Here is a 15,183-nt window from a genome sequence, read left to right as displayed (position 1 = left end):
ACTGTGCACCCTCATAAGCCTGGAGACCAGGTTTGGGTAAAGGATTGGAAAAAGGAGCCCCTTAAGCCAACTTGGAAGGAAACCTGTCCAGTCATACTAACCACCCCCACCCCCCACCCCAGCTCTCAAGGTTGCAGGACTGAACACCTGGACCCACCACTCCCAGGTGAAAGCAGCCCACCAGCAAAGTGACACCCAGCCTGAGTGGAAGGTACCCTCCGACCAGAAACAGCCCCTGCAGATCACCCTCAAGAAAACAGCGGATGTGGCTGACCAACCTGTTCCAAGGAATTCAGATAATACGCTGCTGAAGTCTTCCTTACACTAGTATTTCTTTTTTATCTCCTCCTAAAAGTAATATGCTCTGGTATTTCTGGATAATAATTGTTTTTATCTTTCTAATAATTCTTTTGTCTTTTTATGAGTGCCGCCAGAACCCTAGACTAGTACCAGGAGGAGAACTCTTCTGTCCCTGCTGGGACACAAAACCACTATAAATTACTACCTCCTCTACTGCAAAAGAATTTATTGCTGTCCCCGACCAAGATGAGGCTGGTTCTCTTACTGTTACTAAACTCTCTTATTCTTGACCACTCTCAAGTCTACACTCTGCCTCTCAAGGATCTTCTAAGTCCTCACTATCTCTCTCAAACCCTCAACTTAACTCATCACCTCCTCAACCTGAACAACCCTGGACTGGCTAAGGACTGCTGGCTCTGTCTTCCCCTCTCATCTACAAGCTACATAGCAGCCCCCACCTTCCTGCACACATGATTTGATTCTAGCCTGTCCTTCCATTATAAGGTACACGGAGGACCTCCATTCCAACCTACATGCCTCAATGAACTCTATGACTTCCAAATCAGAGATGACAAAAGGAACACTTACAGGCAAGGCCGTTCAGCTGCTCCAAACTTATTTAATCGATATAACACCACACCGATCCAACAAGGTTCCTATCCTTGGACCGGTTACCACTAACTCTGTCTTAGCATTTCAGTCACCCCTACACATCAGAAGGAACTCCCTGAAGGAAATGCTTTGGGACATCTTGATCAACACCTCTGCAAATTTACTCTAAACCTTAAACCTGCTTCTAACTGGGCTATGTTGTCACCCAAAGAGCTCCCTTTCAGAAGCCCGTTCGATTTTCAGCAGGGCCCACCATCTCAGCAGCCTTCCCAACCACTGACATCTCTCAGTTCTGCTCAGACCGACCCCACACCTGCACAAGGTTTCACTCGTGGCAGGACTGCACATTGAACCAACAGGCCTCATGTCATCGCCTCCTTTCCCACAGGCTCACACACTCTAAATTCTGGATAGAGACTGACAGGAAATTTATTTTCTTTGAAGACACTACCTCAGGGATACACAAAATCATCCCCAAAGCCCCTTTTGTTAGGTCGGAGAGAGCCCAGGATCGGATACATGCAGACGTGTGATGAGATAATGGACTCTCCCTGGCATTTCTAACAGATCAGCGTGCCAGACACAGATACTGACTCCTTCCTGAATACCTTGCTGACCCCCTGCAGCTGAAACACCTCAGCTCATGCCCCCGCCCCTCACCCAACCGCAGTATAAAAAAAGCGCCCCCCTCCCTGTTGGCGTGAATCCACGTGCCCTGTCTTTGGGGTACGTGGGTCTCCCGGGGATGCAGAAATAAACCTTTTCCTTTTCTTTCTTTTTCTGATTCACTGGACTGTCTTTATTTCCTATGCCGCCTCCTGAGCCACCTAACCTAACACCTTTCAGCTCCTTACAGGGGCAACCTTGGCAGGAACTCTCTCTTTCTTAGAACAAGAGAACAGCGAGCTCACACACCTCTTTACCATTGGAATACCTTCTGTCTGGAGACCCAGGAAATTTTCTTCCTCTGTGGCACCAATACCTATCTCTGTCTATCTGCCAACTGGACTGGGACCTGTACTCTGGTTTAATCTAGCCCCCGAAAAAGACATTGCCCCTAACAATCAGTCCTTTAAGGTTCCATTCACTGCCTATGATCGAACCGAAGGGCCATTGCCCTCCTCCCCACCTCCTTGTTGGCCTAGGAATAGCTACAAGCCTGAGCACTGAGGTGGGGGGGGTGGGGGTTGGCAACTTCCCTTTCCTATTATCAAAGCCTATGCAAAGACCTTGCAGACATCTTAGAAGAAATAGCTCAGAGCATTATTGCAGTACAAGACCAGACAGACTCACTGGCAGCAAATACCCTCCAAAGTTGAAGAGGACTAGACCTTCTCACAGCAGAAAATGGGGGTTTATGTATGTTCCTTGAGGAAGAGTGCTATTTTTATGTCAACCAGTCCAGCATTGTAAGGGACGGGGCCCAGAAACTACCCAACCAGGCCTCAAAAAGAAGACAGGAATTATCAAAATCTTGGAGTTCCTGTAATTATATATGGAATTAGGCATCTTGGGCACTCCCATTAGCTAGCTCTTCCTAATGCTTCTCCTTGCACTATTATTTGGTCCTTGCATTCTTAACTTTCTCACCTGCTTTATTTCCTCTTGTTTAGAAGCCTTCAAGCTCCAGATGGTACAACAAGCCAGGACACTGAACTACCGTTACGACCCTCTCAGGGAAGATGAAAAAACTTCAAGCTGCTGAACCCCCCATAACGACATCCCTCCTCAGCAGGAAGCAGCTAGAGCAGTCAGCGACCCTATCCCCAATTCCTTCTATAATCCCCAAGGCTAAGGCTAGCTTGAGGATCAAAAGCGGGGAATGAAGTGGAAAATAAGACTTTTGGGGGGATAGCTATCTGAATCTGTGCCAGTAACCTGTATTCTGATGCAGATTCTTACTAGCAGATAATTAATTCCATTGTTATCGTGATGCCTGTCCTGCCTTGCAGAACCTGTTTCCCGGAATACTCCCATTTTACAGAGGCCATATCATGAACCATATACAACCCCCAGAGGGGACTGCCAGCACTAGCACCAGCCAGGCCAAGCCTTTGGGTGTAATCTCACTTCCCTCTCCCAACTCATAGGGGGCTGCAAAGCCCACAAAAAGTCCAGAAGCCTGACCCATATTTGTGGGACAAAGAAACTAAAAGGGATAAAAGGAAAGCTTCTTCCATATTCATCACTCAGGCTTTGGAGGCTGATACCCCTGAGTCACTGCACTAGTTCATTAAAGGCTCCTCTTATGACTCCTCTGAGTGCTCAACTGAATATTCTCCCACGCCACCTGGCATCTTATCTACAACAGCTGTAGGTTTGTCATATATGGCCTTTATCATGTTGAAATATATTCCCTCTATTACCACTTTGCTGAGTTTTTATCAAAAACTAGAGGCCTGGTGCATAAAAATTCATGCACTGGAGAGGGGTCCCTCAGTCCGGCCTGCCCACTCTCACAGACCAGGAGCCCTCAGGGGCAGGAGGCAACCCGGTGATCAGGGGAAGGCAATGCCCCATCACACCTCTGCTGCTGCCACTGCCGGCAGTGCAAGCCTCAGCTGGCCCTGGTTACCTGAGCCTCAGGCAGTCCTGGGTGGCTGGGCAGCCGACATCTGAGGCTTGCCTGTGCCTCGGGCTAATCCTGGGAGGCTGGGGTGCTGAGGGGACTGGGGGTCTCCGGAGGCAGGCACGCAGAGCCTATAGTTAGGTGCTCCTATATTGGGTGCATATATGTTTACCAGGGTAATATCCTCTTATTGGGTCGATCCCTTTAGTATTCTGTAGTGACTTTTGTTGTCTCATGATGGCCTTCATTTTGAAATCTATTTATCAGATATGAGTATTGCTACTCCAAATTTTCTTTCTTTTCCATTTGCATTGAAATTTTCCCCTAATCCTTTCACTCTCAACCTCTGTGAATCTTTTGTTCTGAGGTGGGTCTCTTATAAACAGCATACAGTTGGGTCATGTTTTTGTATGCATCCAGCTACCCTATGTCTATTGATTGGAGCATTTAATCCATTTACATGCAGGGTTATTATTGATGATACTTATTCATTGCCATTTTAATTCTGTATGCCTACGTTTCTCTCAACATTTCTTCTTCTCATTACAGCAATCCCTTTAGCTTTTCTTATAATGCTGGCTTAGTGGTGATGCACTCCTTTACCCTTTTATTTGTCTGGGAAGCTCTTTATTTCACTGACTATTTGAATGATAGCCTTGCTGGATATAGTAATCTTGGATTCAGATCCTTGCTTTCCATTACTTTGAGTACTTCATATCATTTCCTTCTGGCCTATAGAATTTCTGATGAGAAATCAGATGACAGCCTTGTGGGAACTCCTTTGTAGGTAACACTTTGCTTTTCTCATGCTGCCTTTAAAATTCTCTCTTTATCTTTAATTTTTGGCATTTTAATTATGATGTGTCTGGGCATGGCCCTATTTGGGATCTTCTTGCTTGGGATTCTCTGTGCCTCCTGAACTTGTTTGACTTTTCCCTTCACCAGGTTAGGGAAGTTTTCTGCCATTATTTCTTCAAACATTTTTTCTATACCTTGCTTACTTTCTGCCTCTTTTGGCACATCTACTATGCAAATATTATTGTTTCATGTTGTCCCACAGCTCCCTTAAGCTGTCCTCCTGTTTTTTAATTGTTTTTTTTTCTTTTCTTATTCTCTGATTGAGTAATTTTTTTTCTACCCTGTCTTCCAATTCATTGATCTGATCCTCAACTTCCCCTAATCTGCTGTGTAATCCTTCCAATGTGTTCTTTGTGCTATGTCATTCTTTATTTCCATTTTCACAGTTACTATATCATTTCTCATGCTGTTGAGCATCTTTACCATCATTATTCTGAAGTCTGTATCAGATAAATTTCTTATTTCCATTTCATTATCTCTTTTTTCTGGAGAATTCTCTTGTTCTTTCATTTGGGCGTTGTTTTTTTGTCTCATTTTTGCTGCATGTTTGGGTTTGTGACTATGTGTTAGGTAGATCTGCTATGCCTGTCAACCTCTAGTGCAGGACAGTGTCAAATGCTGTTTCTGACTAATTAGATCAGACTCAAAACCTCCAGAGACCACCTCTTCCTGCAGGCTGATTGGATTCTGTCTTGAGTAGCTCTCAAGCAATAGTCCACTGGTGTGAGGAGAGTTTTTCCAACATTGTGGGTCAATTGCTTCTGCCTGGAGGCTAACTGTTATTCTCAGTTTCTTAATGGGCCTCAGAAATTCCACACCCACTGTGGAGCAAGGTTTTTTCCAATAGGGTGGCTCAGCTGTCCCCCCACACCCCCTGTATAGCTAAAGCCTGTGTGAGAAAGATGACCTCCGCAGCATGAAGGATGACTCAGCACAGGGCAGCTGGGAGTCTGCCTTCTGATCTCTAACCCTAGGGCCCCCAACCTGGCTTCTGCTCACACAGCTCCAGTCCACTCTTCCCTCCCTCTCACAGGTGAGTGGCTGAATATGGAATTTTGTGCACTGGCCCTTTAAGTGGGTGCCCACATTTCCAGCCATCTTTCCCTGGCAGACAGCAACCATTCTGCTTTTCACAGTCAGATATTATGTGGGCACTTTTCTCAGTTCTGGTGCTCTCTGCTGGGGGGCTCAGTTTGTGGACAGAGTTCTCATTGGCAACTCCCCACAACTGAGCTATCTCTCTGGCACTTCAGCTGCTGTCTGTAGGATCCAGTCCAGCCCTTTCATGCCTCCGCCTTTCCTACCAGTCTCTATGCAGTCCCCACTTTCCATTCTTAGTTATCAGGGTTCTCTCTAGCTAGTCCTCAGTTGATTATTCAGGATTTTTTTGTATTTTAGTTGTAATTCCAAATTACAACTAAAGCCGGGAGCATGTCTGTGTAGCATCCACTTACTCCGTTGCCATTTCTTGTCTGTTCTTTCTCAATGTTACCTTATCTATCCAGGATCTTTTGTAGTCCCATATAAATTTTGGAAATTGTTCTAATTCTGTGAAAATGCCATAATTTTTTATAGTGATGGCATTGAATCTGTAGTTTGTTTTGGGTAGCATGGACATTCTAACAATACTAATTCATCAAATTTATAAGCAAGTTTTTGTTTTTCATTTATTTGAATCTTTACTTTCTTTCATCATTGTCAAGTTTTCAGTGTATAGATCTTTCATTTCCTTGGTGAAATTTATTCCTAGGTATTTTATTCTTTTTGATGAAATAGTGAATAGGATTGTTTTCTTAATTCCTCTGACAGATATTAGTAGATAGAAATGCCAAAGACTTTCATACATTGATTTTGTATCCTGCAAATTTACTGAATTATTTTGTTAGTTCTAACAGTTTTCTGATAGTCTTTAGGGTTTCTATATATATAATATCATGTCTTCTGCAAATAGAGAAAATTTGACTTCCACCAGCAAATATAGTAACATACATTTAACGTATAACATATAACAGAATATTACAGATATTAAGTTAATCCTTTAGCTCCTATATAAACGTTTAATACAAGTGATTTATAAATTAATAATACATGACATATATCATAAACAAGAATTCTACAAATAGATATGAATTATGATGAAATCTATTAATATCCTGACATCTTGTCCAGGCACGTTGAACATTCTGTTTTCCATCCCTGGGAGTCTCTTATGCTCTTTCATCTAATTTATTGCTATCATTCCTTCAGAGCTCAGCTCAAATTTTCCCTGGCTTCCCAGACTAAGTCAAGTGCCCTGTTATACTTTCTCATCATACCATGTAATCCTTTCATGATTACAATTACATAACAATGTGTCTTTTCACTATCTTTTAGTTCTGTAAAATCTCTGATAACAAGGACTTAACTATCTTATTTTCTATTTTATTCCTAAAACCAAGCTCAGAGATTTACAGACTGAATGAATGAATAACTATGGAATAATTGTTAGAAGAATTTTCTGGCATATATATTTATTTAAATAGAATTGCAGACTTACTCTTTTATGACCCCCATTGTGCTATTTACCAACTTTTCTTCTGGTATTTAAAATACAATTAACTTTTCTGTTAAGGTAAGTTCAAATAATGCAGAAACTTTTCTTTTTAAGAAACATTATTATTTGACCAACCAGTAGGATAATTTACTTTCTTTTGTCTAGCAGTGTCCATCTTAAATAAGATTTGCTTCTGCTTAATGCATTATTCCTTTCATGGTCAGTAGTAAAAAAGCTAGCAAGCAATGAAACAGAAGTCAACAAATAACATAATTTTTTTAAAAGTACTTTTATAAGCCTTAAAAGCATTTTCACAGTACAATACTAAAAAGTTAACAAAGATTATATAGAAGAAAAGGGAGGAAGGGAGGGAAATCCACATAGGCACTGAGACAAGAATAACACTTCTTGCTTACAAACAACATGTTTCTATTACTATTTACTTTATTTTCCTCAGAAATCAATAGAGAATAATGGAAACTATTTTTGTAGCTTTCAAAAGAAACATAAAAATATTCCTTATAACTTACCTAGCTCTCTTTTACACTACCTCACTCACTTCTTGAGAGAACTGCTTATCCCACCAATATTTCTATGGTTCTGATGGGGCTGCTATTGTGGTATCTCATTTCCCCTAGCCATGGGTGGGCTTGTCATCTGACCGAGACAAAAATTTTACCGTATTCTCCTCAATACAGTGGGCATACATAATCTTAGCTGGGGATTAGAGGTGGAAGGAGGGGATTTCTTCTCCTATCCCATCTAATAAAAGAGAAACATGGTAATTAGTCGTACGTCCGCTACCCTTCCCATTGGCTAATCAGGGTGATATGCAAATTAACTGCCAGCCAAGATGGCGGCCGGCAGCCAGGCAGCTCGAAAACTAACATGGCGCTTGCTTGCTTCAGTGACGGAGGACTCCAACGTTCCCCGCCTGCCACTGCAGGCCTCTGAGCTTGCAGTTTGAAACATTGTTACAAATATAGAAGCTAAACAAAACCCCAGAAACCTGCTTTCAGCCAGCCGGGATCTCAGAGTTGGAGTTGAAACAGTGTTTCGATTATAGAACGCAAAAAAACCAGATACCTGCTTTCAGCAGCGGAGGCCTAAGAGCTGGAGCCAAGCCTCAGAGCTAAAGCTGGCCCAGAATAAAAAAAAAGAAAAAGAAAAAAAGGAGCGGTTGGAAGCTTCAGTCACCCGCCAACCTGAAAACAGCCCTCAGCCCCTCACCCAGACTGGCCAGGCACCCCAGTGGGGACCCCCACCCTCAAGGGTGTGTGACCAGCTGCAAACAGCCATCATCCCCTCACCCAGGCTGGCCAGGCACCCCAGTGGGGACTCCCACCCTGATCCAGGACATCCTTCAGGGCAAACCAGACAGCCCCCACCCGTGTACCAGGCCTCTATCCTATATAGTAAAAGGATAATATGCCTCCCAGCACCGGGATCAGCAGAGCCGCGAGGCCTCCTGGCACCAGGATCAGCGGAGCTGAGAGGCCTACCGGCACCGGGATCAGCGTGACAGGGCAGCGCCCAAACCCCCTGATCGCCCTGCGGCTCTGTGTGTGACAGGGGGCGGGGCCACAACCTCCCTATCCGCCCTGCTCTGTTCGTGACAGGGGAAGACACCCCAACCCCCTGATCAGCCCTGCTCTGTGCCTGATAGGGGGAAGCTCCCCAGCCCCCTGATCACCCTGCGGCTCTGTGTGTGACAGGGTGCGGCGCCCCAACCCTCCCCCCCCCCCCACCCCACGGGCCCTACTCTGTGTGTGACGGGGTAGAGCCATAACCTCCCCATCGGCCCTGCCCTGAGTGTGACAGGGTGCGGCGCCCCAACCCCCTGATCCGCCCTGCTCTGTGTGTGACAGGGGACGGTGCCCCAACTACCCTATCAGCCCTACTCTGTGAGTGACGGGGGGGGAGCTCCTCAACCCCCTGATCAGCCGTGCTCTGTGCGTGATGGGGAGAGTTCCCCAAAACCCCTGATCAACCCTGCTCTGTGCGTGACAGGGTACGGAGCCCCAACCCCCCTGATGGACCCTGCTCTGTGAGTGACAGGGGGTGGTGCCACAACCTCCCCATCGATCCTGCCTTGAGTGTGACGGGGGCGGTACCCCAACCCCCAAATCGGCCCTACCCTGAGCGTGACTGAGGGTGGCTTCACAACCTCCCGATCTGCCCTGCTCTGTGCATGACAGGGGCGGCGCCCCAACTCCCCAATCAGCCCTGCTCTGAGCCCGACCAGGGGCTGCACCTAGGGATTGGGCCTGCCCTCTGCCACCCGGGAGCAGGCCTAAGCCAGCAGGTCGTTATCTCCCGAAGGGTCCCAGACTGCGAGAGAGCACAGGCCGGGCTGAGGGGACCCCCTCTCCCCACCGAGTGCACAAATTTTTGTGCACCAGGCCTCTAGTCTATACATATAAAAGCCTAAGCAACTGTTCAACCAGTAGCTATGATGCACACTGACCACCAGGGGGGCAGACGCTCAACACACAGGCATGGAAACATGGAACAGACTGATGAATCTCAGAAGGGAGGTGGGAGGGGGGAGAGTGGGATGAGATTAACCAAAGATCTTATATGCATACCAGAGGCCTGGTGCACTGATTCATGCGCCAGTGGGGTCCCTCGGACTGGCCTGCACCTTCTCGCAATCCAGGACCCCTTGGGGGATGTTGGACTGCCCATTTCAGCCCAATCCCCGGAGGCTGGCCGAGGGACCCCACCAGTTCACGAATCCATGCACTGGGCCTCTAGTGGTTAATAAAGTAAGCTTGATCCCAGAATTGTAAGCAACCAAAAGAGAATGAAACCCAAAGGGAAAAATGGAATGGGAGAGAACAGTTCTAGATGATATTTTCTTCTCTAGATTCAGAAAAATCTAGAAACTAGTTCTAGTCCTTGCTTTTCCATGGTTTAGTCATCTAATAAATCCCTCCCCGCCTTTTTTTGTTTAAACTAGCTTAAGATTTGTCAGTTACAACCCAAAAGTCCCAATACATTTCCTATATTCATTTAGGCTTGATAAATATAAAAATCATAGTTTTTTTTAACTGCCTTGTTCTTACAAATCTTAGTAATGATATATCTTAAATGCTCCTTTTCTCCTGCAATTATTTTTCAGTTTTATTGGGGTATAATTCACCAATAGAAACTGTATATATTTAAGGTGTACAACTTGATTTTTTATATACATAATATGGTAAAAGATCACCACAATCAAGCTGATTAATATATCCATCACCTCAGAGCTCCCCCCCTACAATTTTAAATATATACAAGTAAACCTTTAAAGAAGCATAAAGTACATGTATTCTTTTAAGTCATTATATGTAAATAAACCAAAAATATATAGCGCATATACATGAAAATGACACATCTTCAAGATTTAAAAATGCTACATTATTGTAGATATAAACACTGTAAATTTAGAGTGCTCTAAATTTACAAAAAAATGTTTTCTAGTAATAATAAATTAACCTTAGTTCACTGTATCATTTTTACTTTACCATATAAACTTTTACATTTTAACTTTTTAATTCTTGTAATAACTTCGCTTAAAACACAAACACATTGTGCAGCTATAAAAAAATATTTTATATTCTTATTCTGGTTTTTCCATTTTTAATTTTTTTATTTTTAACATGTACACATTTTTTATTGAAACTTAAGACACAAGCATATACATTAGCCTAGGCCTAAACAGGGTCAGGATCATCAGTATCACTGTCTCCTACCTCCGTATCTTGTCCCCCTGGAAGGTCTTCAGGGGCACATGGATGGAGTTGTATTCTCCTATGATAACAATTCCTTCTTCTGGACTACTTCCTGAATGACCTGCCTGAGTCTCTTCTTGAGGTCCCACTCTTTTCAGAAATATGTCTACAATGGTTTACTTGGTTTATTCCTTTTTTTCTCATAGATTTGCTTGTAAGCAGATAATGTACGATAAACATTCCTTTCTATTAATGAAAACCTTTTGGTCTTAGAGTTTAGGTTTTCAAACTTTTTAAGAAGCTTGATGAGGTCTTCAGAAGCTTCTTCTAAATCCTGCACTGGGAATTTTTTTCTTGTTCTCCTGCAATTTCCTTTTCTCTTTCCTCTTCTTCATCCATACATTCCTTTTCCAGTTCCAACTACTCTTAATTAGTCAATTCTTCAGGAACCACCTCTAGGAGTTCCTCATTGCCATTCTCATCCACATCCTGGTTAAAGTTGTTTGCCATCTCAACCATAGCCTTGGGTATTTTTGCAACCTCTGCGCTAAGATACTAGGCAACAGTAATTTTTCAGCTCCATTATAATATTATGGGACTACCATCATACATGTGGCTCTGTCATTGACCAAAACATCATTATGTGATGCATGACTGTACACAAAAATAATATATAAAACAGTAAGAGTTTCACAAAATAGTACCTCTTCTATGTGAAGTACTATATTTTTTACTATGTTTTATAATGTTGATAAATATTTCAAAACCTACCCTTATGATGTAGTGCAATTTGAGGCACACAAAAAAACAAATTAAGTTGTGACTTTTTCTGCCATGTTTCAATGACCACTCATCTATCTGTTTTCTGCCCCTCAGACAATTGAAATCTTTCATTCACTGATGACTCTCCTCTCTTTTCCTTTCACTATATTTCTCTTTTACTTCTTTACTATAATTTTAGTAGGATCTAGAAGGGTAAAAACGATAAACACAAAGCCTGAGTCTGATCTTTAACTCAAAGCCCTCTACAACTATTTTTAAAAATCATGAGTTTCCTACCCTTTTTCTGGCTGATTTAAGGTCCCGCTGCTAATTATGATGGCCTTAACTGCTGTATTCTGGGAGTTACCATTACAGCTTCCCAAGGCAATCTAAGGAATTAAAAGGGAAAGGGGAAGAAAAAGGAAAGTGCTGATAGTGACATAAGAATCTATATAACAATTCAATTTAACTGTAAAACTAAATGTAAAATTGTGGTTAATTGTTCAAAATTAAACATAGTTAAATAATAAATGGAAATTTCTTTTTGAGGGAAGACTTTAGAAAAGGTGTCTTCCACAAAGAAAATAATCAAAAAACAATTTTCAAATACACCATGATAAATAATATTTTTATAAGTAATAACGAGTACTTACAAGGCAAGGCTACTCAACACATATTGTACGTGCTCACATTCATCTGGGAATGATGCACTGGCTGATGTAAAACAAGAAAGTGCAGTCTGAAGAACTTGAAGTTGCGGCAAAGGGACTTGCCATCTTCCAGCATAATCTTCAACCACCTGATAGAGAAGCAATCCAAAAAGTATATTATTATATAAAATGTCCTCAACATCTCCACTTTAAAATTTGAATAAAACTTAGTAGATAAATTAAAATATTAGTTATGCCTGAACACAAATGATGGGGGGGAAGGGTTTTTTATTGTTTATTTTTATAGTGAACATCTAAAAATAAAATTAACTATTTTCTTTGAATATTTGGAAAAGAAATATATTATATAAATGATTGTACCATTCAGCTGCCAAATATTTACCAAACTTTGTAGCACATACTCTTCACCTCCTATGTTTAGCTTTTGTCAAAATACTAATTAATATTAAAATAGCTAGATAGCAGAATATAGTATTAAAGTAAAAATAAGTATGTATTATTATTATCTTTATTTATAGGACTGAACTCTAAGCCTTCTGGCAACAATCGAGTATTAAAGATATAGTGGCATGATGCTCTAATTATGAAAGTTAAAACTGTACCATTTTATGGAGAAAAGAGTGCAGAATATAATCAGGCTTGGCTCTGTCATTGGGTAGTTCATTTTTCTTCTCTATGCATTACTTTTCTCACCATAAAACGGAACTAATGATTGTCTTGCATGCTTACTCTTAAGTTGAGATAATTTATGTAAAAACACTTTAGAATGATCAATCACTATAAAATATTGATATATATCATGTAGCTATAAATCTATATAAAATTATTCATATGCAAGACTGTTGCTATATTAAAACAATGTATTATATTTTTTAAAATTTATCATATAAAACGGATTGACCAACTATAGCCTGCAAACCAAATTTGTCATGCAACCTGCTTTTTGTATAACCCACAAGTTAAGAATGGATGTTATATTTTTAAATGATAAAAAAATATTTTGTGATGTGTGAAAATCATATGAAATTCAAATTTCAATGTCCGTAAGTTTTATTGAAACATATCCAGGATTATTCATTTATGTATTACCTATAGCTGTTTTCCTGATACAAGAACCAAGTTGAATAGTTGTGACAGAATTGGCTTACAAAGACTAAAATATTTATTATATGCCCTTTACAGAAAGTTTTCCAACTCTAATTTAAAAGCTGGGAAAACTAGTGCAGGGTAAAAACACCAAGAACACTCACAGCTCAAGGACTTTTCATACTAATCACTTTCTTTTGGGAGACAATTTTTCACTGGTATCTTGTATTTCTATAGTTTTTCAAAAAGAGGTTCTGATAGCCTTTATCTTTTATGTATTGGAAAAATAGATGATGTCTCCCTCCAGACAGTGAGCCTGTTTACTGTCCCTATAATCATGATGTCAATTCCCTCTAGAGCAGCCGTGGGCAAACTACGGCCCGTGGGCCGGATCCGGCCCGTTTGAAATGAATAAAACTAAAAAAAGACCGTACCCTTTTATGTAATGATGTTTACTTTGAATTTATATTAGTTCACACAAACACTCCATCCATGCTTTTGTTCCGGCCCTCCGGTCCAGTTTAAGAACCCATAGTGGCCCTCGAGTCAAAAAGTTTGCCCACCCCTGCTCTAGAGCAAAGGTCAGACAGATTTGCTTCAGACCACTATAAAAGAGAAGGGTTCTCTAAACTTGGGGTCCTCAGCTGTGATGAAAACCTACTCTGAGTGCAGGATCCACCTGAGTCACTCACCATCTTTGTGAGACTAAGGGGCAAGGAGAACCAACATAAACATGAAGCTCATGCTGCTTGCTGAGCAATCTATATATATAAAAGCCTAATATGCAAAGTGTCCCCTCAGGAGTTTGACCAACCAGGAGTTTGATCGCTCACTATGACATGTGCTGACCACCAGGGCGTGGAATGAACAGAGACCAGGGCCGACAGCCGGCAACCACAAGGGACCCTACCCATACACGAATTTTGTGCACTGGGCCTCTAGTGAGTAATAAAGTCCTTTATCTCTTATCCAGGAGTTTTGTCTTCTGCCAACATCCATGAAAAAGTGGCAGGCTTAGATAAACTTTCAGACCCTTCACAGTTCTTTGACAATTCCAAATTGCAGTACCAGGTAGCTAGCACAGGTCTCCAGTGTTTATAGGTCCATGTTTGGATAAAAAAGAAAGCTAGAAGGTATTATCTCTATGACCTAGTATCCCTTCCAAATCTTATAGTTCTTACTAACTGGAAATAAAAAACTACTACTAACTATGATGACCCCAAGTTGGGTAGACTTTTCTAAACCACCTTAGGGCAAAAAAGAATATTAGATAAACAGGGGTTCCCTGGCTTTAAATTTTCTCTTCACTGGAGGGTTTGATCAGCTTTATTGTCTCTTTTTTTGCCACCACACCACCATTTTTGTATGACATAAAAAATATGCAACTGACAGTCTCAGTTTTCCTGTTCTTAGTCCCAAATAGTTTATCCTAATCCATATCTATTTACAACCTTATTCACTTTCCATTTATGGGCTGGGTTTATCTCCTTAGAAGAGAAGCTTTCTACTTTTTCAACTTCTATTCTCATTTTAACTTCCCTCCTTCACCAATATTCAGCTACTAATACCCTGCCTGATCTAGCTGAGCTCAAATCTAATACAATAAAAGTCCTTGGGGCAACATCTCCAATATGTTTGCCACAATATCCTTGAAGAGACATAAACAAAATTGGCTAAATTCACATATTTTTTTACACTGTTTAATGTCATGCCAGATGCTGCTATTAACATAATACTGTACACCATTTTTCTTGGATATATTTTTCTTAAATATGTAATACTGTATACAATGCATTGCCCTTTTACTTTGAATATTTTCTTCTGTGCTATATGTGCTATCATAAGCATTCAGCTACAGACACAGACAGTAGGGTGGTAAAGGCCTGGAGTAGGGCAGGAACACTAGTGGAGGGTGGTAATGGGGAAAAAACGGGGACATCTGTAATACTCTCAACAATAAAGATTTTTTTAAAAACAACAACAAAGAGAAAGATAGTAGCTTTAAAAGTAGAGAAAACCAAACTTAACCAACCATCAAGGTAAATATGGCCAGCAAATAATAAAACGTATTATCCT

The 15,183-nt window shown here is 41.5% G+C and overlaps 1 protein-coding gene across 4 annotated transcripts in view; it reads right to left on the bottom strand.

Moving 5' to 3' along the window:
* ZNF654 (zinc finger protein 654) overlaps positions 1–15,183 on the bottom strand; it is a 125,004-nt gene that overhangs the window by 85,180 nt on the left and 24,641 nt on the right. For 2 of the 4 annotated variants that reach the window (XM_036348110.1, XM_036348112.1), the window contains exon 2: positions 12,004–12,149. In XM_036348110.1, the coding sequence (XP_036204003.1) occupies positions 12,004–12,149 (146 nt within the window). Of the gene's footprint in view, positions 1–12,003; positions 12,150–15,183 lie in introns of those variants that run through there. The other 2 variants (XM_036348114.1, XM_036348113.1) reach the window with 1 other exon arrangement.

Source organism: Myotis myotis, unplaced genomic scaffold (assembly GCF_014108235.1).
Source record: "Myotis myotis isolate mMyoMyo1 unplaced genomic scaffold, mMyoMyo1.p scaffold_m19_p_2, whole genome shotgun sequence".
Classification (NCBI taxonomy): domain Eukaryota; kingdom Metazoa; phylum Chordata; class Mammalia; order Chiroptera; family Vespertilionidae; genus Myotis; species Myotis myotis.
This window is presented reverse-complemented; position numbering and strand designations above follow the sequence as displayed.